Source organism: Bos indicus, chromosome 7 (assembly GCF_029378745.1).
Source record: "Bos indicus isolate NIAB-ARS_2022 breed Sahiwal x Tharparkar chromosome 7, NIAB-ARS_B.indTharparkar_mat_pri_1.0, whole genome shotgun sequence".
Classification (NCBI taxonomy): Eukaryota; Metazoa; Chordata; class Mammalia; order Artiodactyla; family Bovidae; genus Bos; species Bos indicus.
In genome coordinates, this window is record NC_091766.1 from 87,596,011 (window position 1) to 87,614,665 (window position 18,655).

General features: G+C 39.5%; 1 protein-coding gene across 1 annotated transcript in view; it reads right to left on the reverse strand.

Annotated features, from left to right (window-relative positions):
- TMEM161B (transmembrane protein 161B) overlaps positions 1-18,041 on the reverse strand; it is a 78,335-nt gene extending 60,294 nt beyond the window's left edge. The window contains exon 1 of the mRNA XM_019965408.2: positions 17,909-18,041. Within this exon, the coding sequence (XP_019820967.1) occupies positions 17,909-17,911 (3 nt within the window). The 5' untranslated portion in view covers positions 17,912-18,041. The remainder of the gene's footprint in view (positions 1-17,908) is intronic.
- Between the last annotated feature and the right edge of the window lie 614 nt (positions 18,042-18,655).

An 18,655-nucleotide genomic window follows, 5' to 3' on the forward strand; every position in this document is an offset into this window, starting at 1 on the left:
AGCAATGACATTTAGAATAATTCTAAGGAACACAGCATGGCTGAATGAATGAAGGACACTACTACAAAGCAAACCGTCTTGACAGAACTTAAAACCCAAGATTATCATATTCAGTTCAGTTCAGTTCAGTTGCTCAGTTGTGTCCGACTCTGCGACCCCATGAATCACAGCACGCCAGGCCTCCCTGTCCATCACCAACTCCCGGAGTTCACCTTAAGTCACATCCATCGAGTTGGTGATGCCATCCAGCCATCTCATCCTCTGTCGTCCCCTTCTCCTGCCCCCAATCCCTCCCAGCATCAGAGTCTTTTCCAATGAGTCAACCCTTTGCCTGAGGTGGCCAAAGTACTGGAGTTTCAGCTTTAGCATCATTCCTTCCAAAGAAATCCCAGGGCTGATCTCCTTCAGAATGGACTGGTTGGATCTCCTTGCAGTCCAAGGGACTCTCAAGAGTCTTCTCCAACACCACAGTTCAAAAGCATCCATTCTTCAGCGCTCAGCTTTCTTCACAGTCCAATTCTCACATCCATACATGACCAGAGGAAAAACCATAGCCTTGACTAGATGGACCTTTGTTGGCAAAGTAATGTCTCTGCTTTTCAATATGCTATCTAGGTTGGTCATAACTTTCCTTCCAAGGAGAAAGCGTCTTTTAATTTCATGGCTGCAATCACCATCTGCAGCGATTTTTGGAGCCCCAAAAAATAAAGTGTGACACTGTTTCCACATCTATTTCCCATGAAGTGATGGGACCGGATGCCATGATCTTCGTTTTCTGAATATTGAGCTTTAAGCCAACTTTTTCACTCTCCACTTTCACTTTCATCAAGAGGCTAATTTAGTTCCTCTTCACTTTCTGCCATTAAAGGTAGTGTAACAACAAATATATTAAAGACAATTTTGGAACATAAAATTGCATAGTACTATGAACAAGGGTTCAGGGTTATATAAATTCAAAAAATTGTACAGAAAAGTTTCAGAGTAGATGATTAAAATGAAACCAAGGAAGGGAATTCCAGGTTAAATGACAAATGGGAAGAGAGTAACCATGGGACCACTAAGAACTTCGTTCAACCAAAGCAGACATCAATATGTTACAAAGAACTGTGAGAAATCAGATGAAGACAGAATTTTAGATTGTTAAAAATCTTTAAAATCAAGAGGATGCATTGATCTGAGGTATTTGCAAATATTGCACTGGAAGGCTTTTAAACAATCAAGGGTAGGAGAATAAAATAATTCAAGTAACATAGGAAAATTAGACATAACAATATATTGAGCAACCCTAAGACTAATAAGGTAGAAACAGTTGAAACTAGGAAGGAAAGAACAAAATTAAAAAGTATGTTAGTAGGAAACCAATCAACTTTGAGTATGACCAAACATGAAAAAGGAAAACAACTACAGAATAAAACAGGAATGTTTCAAAGGGTATTTACAAAAATATTTTAGTTTTGGTGACTGGTAGAACCCTGGACTCACTGACAGGAAAGGTGCAGACTGAAGGAAACTCAAGGAAGTGGATTGACAAGCTTCCCATAGGCCTCCCACTGAGGCTGTGCCCTCAGCCATTCAGAACACACACAAAACATGTTTCTCTGGCACAATCGATCTACATCAGACAGACTGGCAATAATCAGGTTTGTAAGAGTTCTAACAATTAATATACAGTGAAACATAAGTTACCAAGTGGATCAGATGTTCAAGTTCACTAACTGCGCCATTCCATTACTGTCTTAATGATACAATGGAAGTCAAATAACAGGCAGGCTGCTTGGGAAGGAGTGATTGAGAGCAAAAGGCAGCACTGAGGGACACTTCACTCAGGCAGGGATAAAGTCTGACGAACACACAACAGTCGTCTAGAGCATAAGATACTCTCAACCCTAAACAGTTCTGGGTAAGTTATGTTCAATTCTGATTCTTAAAGCATGTTTTTCTAGACTTTCAAATGACAAAACTACTTTCCAATTCTACTTCTTTAGACAAAACCCTATCTAAAAATTTGTCTTTATCTTTTGACATGTGAATATGATTGATTTGGCCACAATCTAGTCTAGCTTAAGTCTTGCAAACAATCCATATTTAAGTTCAAGGTGAGAGGACAACTTCTTCCATCACATGTTGATCTTATCAAACTCTTAAAATGTTAACCACCCTTCACTGCCACCTACAAATAATATGTGATAAGTGATATGGTAGAGGTCAGTGCCCAGTATTATATGGATACATTCCAACGAAGGGGGTGAATAAATCTACATGGGAGGTAGGAAAGACTTGTAGTATCCACTGTCAGAAAGAAAAGAAATACAAGTTCAGATACATCTATCTGTACCAAAGCTAGCGGAGGTGATGGAATTCCAGCTGAGCTATTTCAAATCCTAAAACACGATGCTGTTAAAGTGTTGCACTCAATATGCCAGCAAATTTGAAAAAATTAGCAGTGGCCACAAGCCTGGAAAAGGTCAGTTTTCATTTCAATCTCAAAGAAGGGCAATGCCAAAGAATGTTCAAACGACCACACAATTGCACTCATTTCCCATGCAAGCAAAGTAATACTCAAAATCCTCTAAGCTAGACTTGAACAGTGTGGGAACTGAAAACTTCCAGATGTTCAAGCTGGATTTAGAAAAGACAGAGAAACCAGAGATCAAATTGCCAACATCTGCTGGATCATAGAAAAAGCAAAGAGAATCCCAGAAGAACATCTACTTCTGCTTCATTGACTACGTTAAAGCCTATGATTGTGTGGATCACAACCAACTGTGGAAAATTCTTCCAGAGATGGAATACAAGACTACCTTACCTGCCTCCTGAGAAGCCTGTATGCAGGTCAAGAAACAACAGTTAAAACCAGATATGGAACAACGGACAGGTTCCAAATTGGGAAAGGAGTATGTCAAGGTTGTATATTGTCACTCTGCTTATTTAACTTATATGCAGAGTACATGATGCAAAATGCCAGGCTGGATGAAGCACAAGCTGGAATCAAGATTGCCAGGAGAAAGATCAATAACCTCAGATATGCAGGTGATACCCTTATGGCAGAAAGAGAAAAGGAACTAAAGAGCCTCTTGATGAAAATGAAAGAGGAGAGCGAAAAAGTTGGCTTAAAACTCAACATTCAAAAAACAAAGATCATGGCATCCGGTCCCATCACTCCATGGTAAACAGGTAGGGAAACAATGGAAACAGTGACCGACTTTATTTTTTAGGCTCCAAAATCACTGCAGATGGTGACTGCAGCCATGAAATTAAAAGATGCTTGCTCTTGGAAGAAAAGCAATGACAAACTTAGACAGTGTATTAAAAAGTAGAGACATTACTTGCTGACAAAGGTCCGTCTAGTCAAAGCTATGGTTTTTCCAGTAGTCATGTATGGATATGAGAGTTGGATCATAAAGAAGGCTGAGCGCCGACGAACTGATGCTTTTGAACTGTGGTGCTGGAGGAGACTTTTGAGAGTTCCTTGGACTGCAAGAAGACCAAACCAGTCAATCCTATAGGAAATCAATCCTGAATATTCATTGAAAGGACTGACGCTGAAGCTGAAGTTCCAATACTCTGGCACCTAATGTGAAGAGCCAACTCATTGGAAAAGACCCTGATGCTAAGAAAGATTGAAGGCAGGAGGAGAAGGGGACAACCAAGGACGAGATGTTTGGACGGCATCACAGACTCGATGGACATGAATTTGAGCAAGCTCCGAGAGATAATGAAGGACAGGGGAAGCCTGGTGTGCTGCAGTCTGTGGGGTCTCAAAGAGCTGGACATGACTGAGTGACTAAACAACAACAACAAATTTGTACCAAGAATGTACATGGCATGAGCTGAGCTACACATGGCTAGATTGTGGTATGGGCTGCACACAATGGATTCTCCTATAAGTACTTAGAAGTCCCGGATCCTGAGCCTGGAAGCAATTAAATCTAATATATTTTGGAAGAATAAATCTGCTACTACCATGGAAAAGTAAAGACGTGAGTAAAAGTAACTGGAGGCAAAGAGCTAAATTACAAATCCACTGAAAGAGTCCAACAAACATCATGAAAGCCTAAACTAAAACAACTTCAAAAACAAGAGCAAAATTAACATTTTTAGAGGGGAAAAAAAAGGAAATAGGCATGAGATTAATAATCATCTCTGCAAGCAGGTAAAGATTACACTTAAGTGGTTACATAAGGATAAAATGCAAATAATGGGCATAATTATTCTTTGGAGAAATTAAGCAATAAGAGGAGAATCTGACAGTTACTAGAATGGCTCACATATAAATATATATATATATATATATATATGTAGTGGGGGAAATATACATGCATAAGGCAAGAGGGAAGGAACCAATATAAGGGGACTGCTAAATATTCTAATCAAGAGTTAACTGTGAATACTGTTTAAGAATCAGAAATAGATGAGACCAAAGGCCTAAGCTGAAAGTAAAACTTCATGAGACCTTGTTTTACCTAATAGAAGCACACAAAAAAGTAAAGAGATGTATTAAATTTAAAAACCAAGGTCTTTAGAGTTTACATAACTTGGGGGAGGGGGTGGAAACCAGGTCAAGAATTCCTGATGCCCTGCTTTCCACTGGATATAGTCATTTTGGAAAACTCACTATATATCATTTCAAAGTCCTTAGATCGTTCCCTAAAAACCATGATGGGATGGGGAGCTGATCTATAAAACAAAAGAAGGGAGGGAATTTTGTGAGAAATTCAAAAGTTGTGAGAATTTTGACAGAAATGTAATGGGAGAATTGAATGAATAATTGCCAAACAACTTTGTCTAAAAGATGAAGCTTTAGGTACAACATCAGAGAAATAAAAGATCTGGAGTTAAAGGTTAAATCTGCAGGATAATTAAGTAGCTGGTCAAAAGAGCCAAAGAAAATCACCAAAGTGGACAAAATTTGAGAGATCTTGAAAAATAACCACACCAAGGTCAGGATCTTGGCAATGTGACTGCGGGGAAGGTTCAGAGACTTTAAAAAGTGGCTGAAGAATCTGAATAAAGTCACCTATTGATATTTAATACAGATTTATTGATTGAATCATATGAAATCAGATACTTAACTGTTCTGACCTACAAAACAGCAATTTCATATAGTTCAAACTGTTACTACAAACAGAATTATATATACATAATATATAGGTAAAGGTAAAATGACAGAAAGGGAGTTGAAAACCACAGTTATCAACAACTGTGATTTGGACTCAACACGGGTTTTCAAATTTAAACATTTACAGAGTAAGTTCAGTTTGCAAAACATCAATGTTTTGTGCCACAAAATATCTTTTAAATTTCCTTAAAGTAAAAAAGTAGAAGCAGAAATTTTTGTCTCCCAATTCAGAATAAGATGTCTAATGTACTTTAAAACTAAGGTCAAAACCCACAAACCAATAAAATGCCTAGGTAAATATCACCCTAAATATCTTAGTGAGAACCACATAGTAGAATGCATGAATTTCACATAACTATATTCAACAACAGCAGCTCCAGACTTTCTGCTAAAGGTGATGATATAAAGCCATTTTTCAGAATTTGATTAAACTTAGAAAAAAACTTCAGATATTTCCCCAAGATATAAACTGATAAGGCAAAGTGGAAGATCAACAACAAAGAGAGGGCAAGGATAAAAATACTTTTTCACAAGAACAGAGGACACTCTAATTAAACATAATTTAGAAAACATCTTAATGTATTAGAGTTGAAATTAATAGTTGTTTATCTTAAAAGATCATTTTCCAGTTATAGTAGGTTGAATAAATTATGCAATATTTCATATAAAGTAATGCCATATAGTCATTAAAATGTTGATGAAAAATGAAGTATTTTTAAAGATGTTAACAACTTTATCTCTAGCCAAAGAAGGCATAAATGTTTTATTATAATACTGATAAGTAACAAACAAAAGGTTCAATAGAAGAAGACATCCCTAAATTCTGCTAACTCTTCCATAACCGTAAGAATATTTTCTGACAATATAAACAATATCCCTACAATCTATATTCAAAAGAGCTATTAGTCAAAACTAATAAATTTACATTTGACATTTACAAATCATCTTGCTTATTCAAACTAATTATTTCTCATTCCTCACATTCATTTCCTCCATAAAACCTTCCTTGCTACAAAAAAACATACACGTAATTCCAAAACAGCCTTTATCGTGCTCAGCTGTCCCCTTCTAACAGTCTCTCCCCTTCTAGAACTACATTTATCTCATTTTCACTTCTTCAGCCCCAAACTCCAATCCTAGGAAAGAAAGTAGAATATTTACTTTTTAGATGAAATAAGAGGATAAAGCATAATTTGCCCACAGTTCTTCACTACATTCATATGTTCCTATACGTGCCAAATACTGAACTTTATTTTCAATAAAGAAGAAAATTATTTAAGATTGAAAGATATCATGTTTTCTGCATACCTCAGAGTAAGATTTGTAGCAAGTTTTACAAGATAATCCTCTCAATTTAATGCAATATGTGTTGCAAATACTTCCTTTCAAACTTTTGTAAATACACTAATAAAGCTTTATTAAACAAATTTAAAATAAAAATTTCAGCTTATCTCTAAGTTTTAAGCAGAAAAAAGTCAAGAAAACTTAAAACATCTTTAATGTTAACTGTTAGAAAATGGTTTCATTGTGAATATTTTAATATGTTGAGTAATAAAACATCACAATCAAGATAGTTCTGTCACTAAGTGGTGATAGCACAGCAACAAGACAAACCTTCTCTGGGACTCATTCCTTATCTACAAAAAGACAAGTTGGCAAATGATCTGCAAAATACTGAAAGAGCTTACTGATGATGACTTCAATTAAATAAACAACAGATTGTTTGCAGTTACATACTTACCATTACTAAGTCACCATCAAACCCTGTGATAGGCAGTCATTCCCAATGGGAAAGAATAACTATTCTTTCCTCATTAAGAATTAAATGAGCTACTATTTGTAAGAGCGCTGAAAGGAAATCAGAGCTCCATCCAAGTTAATGTAAAGAAGTACACCTAGCCCACTGCCCAACATTCTTATCTCAACAAGTGGTTTGCAGTATTTCTCTTATGAGACTTGTGAATGTCAAAAGTTCAGTCTCTCTCTCTTTTTTTAAATTTATCTCAGCTATGCGGTCAATTCTCTTTTATTAAATGTTTTCTTTATGACCTGAAAACATTTTTAGGAACTATGATGATCTTAACAACTTCTGATGGGAATGACTGAGAAACTATCAAAATCAAAAATAAGTGTTAGTTCAAATAAAAAAATAGTTTTAAAGAACAAATATCACAGTTAAACTTACTACATATACTACAACAAATTTTAACCAAAGCTTTCTTTTCTGTCCCTCCTGACTGAAAATTTATTTCTTTGACATTTAATTCTAATTGCAGCTATTCTAGATTCCTTTCAACTTCCTTTCTGTCTTAAAAATTGGATTAGGGAAAGATTAGTATATTCAACATGAAACAACTGACCTATCCAAACAACGAAACTGTCTGGGAATAAATGATACAGTGAGGCTTCACTGTCTTAATGTTAATTAAGAAAATAGGGAACAGAGCAGGAAGGCAGCAGGCACGAACTTAAATGGAAGTAAAATTCTACTAATGAATTAGCTATTAATAAAAGCAAAACTTTTGAGGAAAAAAAGGCATGGCTTCTCTTTTAAACAAGCCTGTAACCAGAAGCAAATGATTGTAATCATGGAACACTTACATACATATGCCCATAAACCATAAAGAACTAGAACTGTTTTCTAGTCAGTCATTTATACTAACCATAAAAATAGCCAAAATCTTCCGAAATGAGAAAAATACTTAAAAATACTTAACAAACACTCAAGTTAATGAAGTTCTGGTTGAGCAGAATCCTCACTATGACTTTTCCTTTTAGGAAAAGAAAGCAGGAAACTCCAGCACTGCTTTTTCTAAGCAGATCACCGCATGAAGGCAAACAGAGGCAATCAACAGGTCAAAGATAACAACAATCAGCAAACCACTGTGTAAAGGGCAGACATTAAAAACTATACATAAAAATAAGCAATTCAAGACTGCTATTTCAAAGGGTTGTATTACTTATCAAAAAGATTAAAAGTATTAAGGTTATTTAAAAAGGAAAAACAGCCATAGCCTTTGAAGTGCCTTATCTGTGACATTAACTGATGGCAGTCTATAATCATATATTTATACTATGGAGCTTATTGAACTTTCTTCTTCATAAGTAATTTCTATTGTTGGAGAAAAGTCTCCCAAGGCCCCTAAGTATTTCCATGTCATCCCTTCACAATCCAAACCTCCTTACTCCCAAGAACTTATTGCAAAGATTGATCACTATCACCAAGGACTTCCATTTTTTCCCCTAAAGAATCTTTGTAATAAATAGCTAGCTAGCTAACTAGTTTATGGTTAGTCCGGAGTTACATGGGGAGGTGACTTCTGCAAATTCTACTAGCAATAAAAACGTTTACTAGAGTGTGCTGAACGTCTGGGAAGGAAGGCAAGATACTCTACAAGACTACGTTCTCCTCTGCAACTCCAGGGGGAAACCCAGTTCTAGGTGTAAGCAGCAGGTAATCCAAGTGAAAAGAAAAGGAGCAAGCCAGTCCTGAGAGCCCTCAGGAAAAGTGGGCTGTGACACACGAGATACACCTGGAACACTGCAGGCTTACACTGAAGAAATCCCAATTCACCAAAGGTCCTTATCCCCAGTTCTCTAATTGTTCCTCACTTTATCAGTGTTACTGGAAGTTCATCCCCAGGCCTAAGGGAAATTCATGCTCTAGTGTGAAGGAGTGCCAGTTAAGGTAAAAGGAATATGAAGGAATCCTCATTGTGACTTACTACAGCAGAGTCAGATGTATTTAGCATCTGAGTTAGAAATGCCAATCATTACAGCTTTCATGACAGTAATAATTAATTTCTCTAATACCATGAGATGTGATACTGGATAGTAAATAGGTTAGAAGGATTTTCTAGAAATATAATTACTAATTATAGTATTACTTCTAGAGGAGAATGTTTTTGAAATTCAATCCTTTCATTAAGCTAAAATTTATCAAAGGTAAACAGTAAGATTGGCACAACAGTACAGTGGTCAAATAGCCTGATTTAGAAGTCAAATTTCACCACCGCTGGATATACAATTTTGGGTGAGCTACTCTAATCTCACTGTGCCTCCATTTCTGTATCTGTAAAACAGAGGTTAAAAAAAAAAAAGTACGTAAAATATAGAGATTAAAAAAAATAGTAGGAGCCCAAGAGTGATTACTTCATAAGTGTTTAGTTAAGTAGAGCAGATACATATTAACTCTAAATAAATGTAGCTACTACTGCTATTAAGGAAAAGTACTTAAAATTCACTTTCTTATCCACCCAACATACTTCTGCTGCTGCTAAGTCCCTTTAGTCGTGTCCGATTCTGTGCGACCCCAATAGACAGAAGCCCACCAGGCTCCCCCGTTCCTGGGATTCTCCAGGCAAGAACACTGGAGTGGGTTGCCATTTCCTTCTCCAATGCATAAAAGTGAAAAGTGAAAGTGAAGTCGCTCAGTCCTGTCCGACTCTTAGCAACCCCATGGACTTCGGCCCACCAGGGTCCTCCATCCATGGGATTTTCCAGGAAAGAGTACTGGAGTGGGGTGCCATTGCCTTCTTCAAACATACTTCTACTTACACTTAAAGACCAAGACTAATCAATCCTTTGTTAAATCCTTCTTAAACTCCATACAAATTGAATATTCCCTCCTTGATCCCCTCAATGTACATTCAACTAAAAGTACATCAATAATATTCACAAATCCACATATTGAGAGTCACAGACCTTGAAACAAACTATAGAGGTCATTTAGTTCTGGTTCAAGTAGACTTTCAATGCCATACACTTATTGTACTCTTCCCAAAGTCACTTTTAAAGATATGAATGTTTGAGCAGTTGGTTTTAACACAACTTTTAAAAAATAAATAAAACACTATAATCAGCTATCAAGACTCTGAACTTCAATACTGAAGTATCAAAAGCTGAAATTATTTCAGGTTTTTCTAAATCTTTTGTTTATGGTCAAAACACAAAATATATTTAATCTAACAACAGAATTACTGTCTATTTAATGTAAGTAAAAGATACTCTGTAAGCTCAGAATACTTATGAGTGAACAAGTTGTATTCTCTCAAGATCTGTAATAACGTAAAAGACTAAAAGTATGTGGCATAAAAAACGCAATCTATTAAGTAAAATGTAGTATCACCTACTAACGTAAGATTTTTAAAAACACATTTCTATCATTTTTCTGTTCACTATATGGAAAGGTAATCATACATGACTTTACTGAAAGATTCACACTATAGTTAAAGACACTATGAACTTTGTACCTAATACTACAATACTTCTTTGGTGCAATCATAAACAGATTTTCAAAGACAGCAGGTATATTGAACTCAAAGGTGTCCCAGTGCCACCTTCTCACTGTGCTTTCCCTGCAGGCCCTATCTAAAATCACCACCCCGATCATTCCCTTAACTCTGTTCTATCTTTTCTTATTGTATTTACCATGACTAACAAACATTATATCTCAACTGATTATCATCAGACTCTCAATATAACCTAAGATCCATAAAGATAAGAAAGTCTCTGTTTTATAAAGTTATGTCTCTGTTGCCAGGAACAGCATGTGACATACAGATACTGCTGAACAGACAATGAAGGAATGATTAAACAAATACTTTTGAGGTAAGAGCATGAATTTTAAGTGTTTGGTGAAACAAAAGGGACAATCATTTCAGTTAAAACCAAGAGAATGTTCATTTTACCGGGACTTTAGAAATTTTCTTTTCCTGTAACTCAAGAGTAGGTAGTATACAAAGAGTAGCAGCGAAATTTACAAATCAGGTTTATTTCTTCAAAGTTCCTCTAGCTATAGTTTTTCCAGTAGTCATGCACGGATGTGAGAGTTGGACCACAAAGAAGGCTGAGCACTGAAGAATTGATGCTTTTGAACTGTAGTGCTGGAGAAGACTTTTGAGAGTTCCTTGGACTGCAAGATCAAACCAGTCAATCTTAAAGGAAATCAGTCCTGAATAATCATTGGAAGGACTGATGCTGAAACTGAAACTCCAATACTTTGGCCACCTGAAGCGAAGACCTAACTCATTAGAAGAGACCCTGATGCTGGGAAAGATTGAAGGCAGGAGGAGAAGGGGACGACAGTGGACGAGATGGTTGGATGGCATCACTGACTTGAAGGATATGAGTTTGAGCAAGCTTGGGAGAGGACGAAAGACAGGAAAGCCTGGTGTGCTGCAGTCCATGGGGTTGCAAAGAGTCAGACATGACTGAGTGAGTAAACAAGAACAGGGCAAGTTCGTGTTCAAAAATCATAACAGGAAAATAATAAATTCTCTCTTAAAAAATGAACACTTTAGAATATGTTCTGAGTTTCTAAAATCAACTATATTTGCTTTAAGTTTTTATCCCAGAGCAAACAAATTATCTAAAGAGTGGACAGAGACCAAAGCATAAATCAGTCTCAAGAATCAACCTTCAACCAACTAAATGCTAATCAAGAGAACAGTATCTACTATTATTTGAACTAAGCCTCTTTTGGAAAGGAGTGAAGTGGAGGAAAAGTCGGAGAATTGAGAAGAGACCCAAATCTCTGCCACCATGTGGCAAACTGATGAAACCTGACCAGAAACCACCCTTCAAATTGCACATTCTGAGCCATAAAACATTTAACAAATGTAAAAGGATAGAAATCATACAATGTCTGCTCCAATAAGAGAAAATAACTAGAAAATCTCAAAACACACAGAGCCCCAACAACACATTTCTAGGTAACACATGAATCAAAGAAGAAATCAAGAGAAAATATATGAACTAAATGAAAATGAAAACACAACTTATCAAATTTTATGGGATGCAGCAAAAGCTGTGCTTAAAGGGAAATTTATAGCACTGAATACATGTATTAGAAGGGATTTTAAATCACTTAAGGCATCACCTTATGAAGCAAGAAAAAGGGCAAATTAGATCCAAAGTACGCAAAAGAAAAGAAATAGTATGAATTATCTTCAATGGAACTGAAAAGAAGAAATCAACAGAGAAAAATCAATGAAACCAAAAGTTGGTTCTTTGAAAAGATCTATAAAATCAGTAAATTTCTAGCCCTATCAAGTAAGGAAAAAACAGAGGACATAAATTATTAATATCAGAAATGACAAGGGGGATATCACTATAGATCCACAGACATTTAAAAGGATAATAAAGAAGCACTATGAACAAGTTTATGCTCACAAATTTTATAACCTAGATGAAATGAACCAATTTCTGAAAGATACAATTTGTCCAAACTTATACAAGAAACAGACAATGTGAACAGGCCTATATCTACTAAGAAACTAAATCAATAATAACCTTCCTAAACAAAAAGCATCAGGCCCAGTAGGGTACACTGCTGCTTTTATCAAACATTTAAGGAAGAAATTATACCAAGTCTCTACGATCTCTTTCATCAGAGGATAGAAGCAGAGAGAACACTTCCTAACTCATTCTAAGAGCAGTACCCCAATACCAAAATCAAGCAAAGGATTACAAGGAAAAACAAAAAGCTACAGACCAATATCTCTCATGAACATAGATGCAAAAACCCTAAACAAAAGACCAAGAAATCAAAATCCACAATGTATGAGAAGAATTATACACTGCAACAAAGTGGAATTTATTCCAAGTATTTGAGGCTAGTTCAACAATCCAAAATCCATTAAAGCAATCTAACACATCAACAAACCACACGTATGATTATCACTCAGCACAAAAACCTCAATATCCCTATCAAAGTTTCTAATGGCTGCATTAGAGTTCCTTCAAAGTGCTTTCAGGACCACAAGTTTGAGACTTAATTGTAAAACTCATTAAAAATTAAATTATGAGACTCCACTCCCTCAATAAGGCAGCCCAGATAAGCATTTATATCAAGCATCACAGGTGAATCCTATGTGAACTTAAATTGAGAGTTAGTGTCCTAATTATTAAGAATTAGTGTCCTTGCTCCTTGGAAGGAAAGTTATGACCAACCTAGACAGCATATTAAAAAGCAGAGACATTACTTTGCCAACAAAGGTCTGTCTAGTCAAGGCTATGGTTTTTCTGGTAGTCATGTATGGATATGAGAGTTGGACTATAAAGAAAGCTGAGCACAAAAGAATTGACGCTTTTGAACTGTAGTGTTGGAGAAGACTCTTGAGAGTCCCTTGGACAGCAAGGAGATTCAACCAGTCCGTCCTAAAGGAGAATAGTCCTGGCTGTTCATTGGAAGGACTGATGTTGAAGCTGAAACTCCAATACTTTGGTCACCTGATGTGAAGAGCTGACTCACTGGAAAAGACCCTGATGCTGGGAAAGATTGAGGGCAGGAGGAGACGACGACAGAGGATGAGATGGTTGGATGGCATCACTGACTCAATGGACATGAGTTTGGGTAAACTCTGGGAGTTGGTGATAGATAGGGAGAAGGCCGGAGAAGGTAATGGCACCCCACTCCAGTGTTCTTGCCTGGAGAATCCCATGGACGGTGGACGGAGGAGCCTGGTGGGCTGCAGTCCATGGGGTCGCTAAGAGTCAGACACGTCTGAGCGACTTCACTTTCACTTCTCACTTTCATGCACTGGAGAAGGAAATGGCAACCCACTCCAGTGTTCTTCTTGCCTGGAGAATCCCAGGGACGGGGGAGCCTGGTGGGCTGCCATCTATGGCATCGAACAGAGTCGGACACGACTGAAGCGACTTAGCAGCAGCAGCAGCAGCAAGGAGGCCTGGAGTGCTATGGTTCATGGAGTCACAAAGAGTCAGACACGACTGAGTAACTGAACTGAACTGAGTGTCCTAATTTAACTTTTCAAAACTCAGTTGAAGCCACCTATTATGTGTGTTCATCCCCCCATCAGAATTTCTTTCCCCTGTGTTAATCATGTATTTGTAACTTTTAAAACATTATCTCTTCCCAACAGCCTTCTCCATTTCCCAAAAAGAAAACTCTCATTAACTCCAATTAAGGCAGAGATTCACAACTTTTTTTTTTAACAACCAACATACTGAGCAGAGTCCCAGCAGTAAAGTTACAACAGGATGCTACATAGATAAAATAAGCCATGAGGATTCCTACAATTCTAGGAGTTTGAGCTACTTTTCCCCCACAATCAACCTAAATGGTGTAAAAATCTATTTAATTAAAGTTGGTCTGTAATATTCAAAAAGTATAGTAAAAACATAGCTTCATTCCTTTAGTAAATTTTCTATGGACTCTTCACCATTATGCAAACCAAGAACTTCCAGATACCCAAGCTGGGTTTAGAAAAGGAAGAGGAACCAGAGATCAAATTCCAACATTCACTGGATCACAGAGAAAGCTAGAGAATTTCAGAAAAACATCTACCTATGTTCTATCGACCACGCCAAAGCCATTGACTGTGTGGATCATAAAGAACTGTGGAAAGCTCTTAAAGAGATGGGAATACCAGACCATCTTACCTGTCTCCTGAGAAACCTGTATGCGGGTCAAGAAGCAAGTCAGAACGCTATATAGAACAACTGACTGGTTCAAGACTGATAAAGGAGTACGATGGGGCTGTCTGCTGTCAGCTGCTTGGTTAATCTATACGCTGATGGCACCCCACTCCAGTACTCTTGCCTGGAAAATCCCATGGACAGAGGAGCCTGGTGGGCTGCAGTCCATGGGGTCGCTAAGAGTCGGACGCGACTGAGCGACTTCACTTTCACTTTTCACTTTCATGCATTGGAGAAGGAAATGGCAACCCACTCCATTACTCTTGCCTGGAGAATCCCAGGGACAGGGGAGCCTGGTGAGCTGCCGTCTATGGGACTGCACAGAGTCGGACATGACTGAATCGACTTAGCAGCAGCAGCAGAACACATCATGATTAGTGAGTTACAAGCTGGAATTAAGATAGGCAGGAGAAACATCAACAACCTCAGATATATGGATGATACCACCCTAATGGCAGAAAGTGAACAGCAACTAAAGAGCCTCTTGATGAGGGTGAAGGAGAGTGAAAGAGCCAGCTTAAAACTAAACATTAAAAAAACTAAGATCATGGCATCTGGCCCCATTACTTCATGGCAAATAAAAGGGGAAAAGGTGGAAGCAATGACAGATTACAGGACTTCTCTGTAGCTCAGACAGTAAAGAATCTGCCCAGAATGCAGCAGACCGGGGTTCAATCTCTGGGTCGGGAAGATCCTCTGGAGAAGGGAATGGCAACCCACTTTAGTACTCTTGCCTGGAGAATCTCTTAGACAGAGGACCCTGGCAGGCCAGTCTATGGGGTTGCAAAGAGTTGGACATGGCTGAGCGACTAACACTACTTACTACTACACTACACACTACTCCTAGTGACAGATTTACTCTTCTTGGGCTCTAAAATCACTGCGGATGCTAACTTCGGCCATGCAGTCGGAAGATGTTTGCTTCTTGGCAAGAAAGCTGCAACAGGCCTACTCGCCTAGACAGTGTGTTGAAAAGCAGAGGCATTACTCTGCCAACAAAGGTCCATACAGCCAAGGCTATGGTCTCCTAACAGTCACGTTCAGTTGTGAGAGCTGGACTGTAAAGAAAGGGGAACACTGAAGAACTGATGCCTTCAAACTATGGTGTTGGAAAAAGGCTCCTGAGAGTCCCTTGGACAGAAAGGAGATCAAATCAGTCAATCTTAAGAGAGATCAACCTTGAATACTCATTGGAAGAACTGATGCTGAAGTTGAAACTCCAGTATTTTGGTCATTTGATGTGAATAGCTGACTGGAAAAGGCCCTGATGCTAAGACTGAGGGCAAGAGAAGAGGCTATCAGAGGATGAGACAGCTGGATGGCATCACCGATGCAATCAACATGAACTTGGGCAAACTTTGAGAGATGGTGAAGGACAGAGAGACCTAGTATGCTGCAGTCCATGGGGGTCACAAAGAGTTGGACATATGAGGCGACTGAACAACAATTCATTTTCACAACATAAAAAAAAAATTACGAGTCAATACTCAGTATTTTTGATCTGGATCATGAGTTTATATTGATTAAAACAAAAAAATCAAGATGTAAAATAAAAAAGGCTCTGCTTTCCATTCTGTGATTTGGCCAAACATACTGACAAAAGATTCTAAGTATTACCTACTTGATATGTTAAAAAATGAAAAAGTGCCAAACTACTGCTACTTTAGGTAAATCACTGCCTCTTTCTAAACCTCAGATTTTTCCCTCTGTAAAACTGGGGGTTGGGGAGAGAGAGGAAGGTGGTTAGGCTAGTCATTATCTTTGGGTCATTCTAGTCCTTCTGTTCCTTATCTTTGTCTAATTTCACTGTACAAAGGGAAGAAAAAAGAAAAAAACTCTTAATAATTACAAATTATACTATTCACTGAGGTTTAAAGAATACACACCCACTACTGCCTCAAGAGTCAAGAGGTTGGCTGATATAATTAGGAACCACATTATTTTGAAGTTCCTTTGTTTCACAATCCATTACATTACTGTAAGTCATTCAAAAGTGAATTATCATACACAACTGAACAGTGTCAACATTTGACCCTGAAAAAAAATACGGCAAACTCCAAATTCCAAGGCAGAATGTCCTCCAGATGAGGATTTGAAGTAACGTGACAATTTTGAACCCGACCCCTGTGATACTGAAAAACAACAAAGGTTAAGAAATCCTTCCACCGCCACCTTTCTGGTAACAGCTTACTGCAAAGAACCAACAGTCTCCATAAGACTTAGGGAAGCAAGATGCAGGAATTGGCTGCCTGTGTGCTCTGTGGCATTTGAGTCTTTGCGGTTCCACGGACTAGAGCCCACAGGGCTCCTCTATACATGTGATTTTCCAGGCAATACTGGAGTGGGTTGCCATTTCCTCCTCCAGGGGATCTTCCTGACCTAGGGATCCAACCTGCATTCCCTGCACTGCCAAGAAGATTCTTTTACCACTGAGCCACTTGGGAAGCCCTGTAACAAGGCCAGACATAGCACCTGCAAATTACCATTCTTTGCTTTAAAAATGACTAGCTGAACCGCTTGTCCCCATAGAGCAACTGGAGCAAAATATTACCCAAACTCTGAAACAGGATACACCTCCAACAGTTTTTCCTCAGAAGTCTGGTCTAGGGGGTAAAACTTTCTCTGATATATAGTCCAATCATACTACCCTTTCATCTCACTTCCCCACACTCAGTTCTTTCTAGCCTTGTTTCCTCCTCCTCATAAAAGAAAACCCCTTTTGCCTAATATTTGAGGCTCTTACAGATCTTATGGTCAGGGTACTCTCCCTACTCCAACAGTTCCCTCGCCCACGCCCCTGCAACATTCCTTTCCAATCAAGACCCTCCTTATTCAGTCCAGACCTTTTTTTATCTTTGAGACCTTTTCCAATTTCCCAAGGGCCAAGTCTGAAAGATAAACTGACTTGGCCGTTTCTTTAGTGACACGTGTTGATCCTTTATAAGAAGGGGAGGTATTGGGTCCACCCGGAAAGGCCAGGAGGATTTCTGAGATCTGAAGTTCTTGGCCACTGCCCTACAGCTGAGAGGAGGGAGGAGGTGATCAACCGGGCAAGGTCAACTCTGGGACCACCTGACCCCACGGCCGTCCACAGTGAACGGGGCCATGAATATTCTGACCACCTATTTCGAACTCCTGGACAGATCCAGCGGCTGGGCTGGGCTGACGTCGCTTCCTCGGGGGCCCCAGCGCCCCGGGGAAGGTGGTAAGGTCCTGCCCTACCGCTCATCTCATTGCTCCCGCCCGCTCCATCCTCAGCTGGCCACCCGGCCGGCTTCCCTGCACAGGACCTCCTGGCCCCGTCTTCCCCCGCACTGCTCTCACTCTAGCCCTCACAGGAGGACTCACCATGGCGCCAAGGAAAGATCGTGGACCCGACGCCCAGGAGTACACCGGGGTCGTCCTGGCCCTCCCCTCCCAACCCTGCAGCCGGGAGCCACTCGACACCGCGAGGGAGAGAATCTTCCGGCTCGGCCGGAAGTTCTGCTCGGCGGGACAGGAAGTCCCTCCCCTCTGCCGAACGCCGGCGACCCCACGCCACGCAGATGTGAGGCGACGCAGGACGTCCTCTATTGCCACTTCCGTGGGTGCTAGGTTAGAGGCCGGGGGCGGTGCTGACCTTGAGAGCACGGGGTTGGGGGAGGCGCAGGCGCAGCGCAGGTAGGTGGGTGGGCGGTGCGCTTTTGCGGCGCCTGCGAGGATCCGGAGGTAGATTGGGTGGTGTGGGCCCTACTAGGTGATGGAGATACAGGTTCGTGGACACGGGGAGAGTCGACTCCAGACCCACCGGATTTCGCTCGGAAGAAAACCCCGGTTAAGCCGCGCTCTTGCTGAGACGACGTGGAAAGTGCCTTAGCTCAGCCACGCCCTTTCTTTCTCTTTCTACCTTCTCATTTTTCTGGCCGTCCCTTCTGGGAGACTCCGAATCCTTACAGACCCGTCTCTGCGTCGGCTCTGCTCTCTGCTTTGTGGGTCCTCCATCTCTATCCTTCCTCAGGGCAGTGGAATTTGATCGTGAGACGTTTCTGCACTGTTCATACCAGCCGAAGTCAGAACTACATCTACCAAGAGCAGAGAAGCTGGCAAGAGAATTCT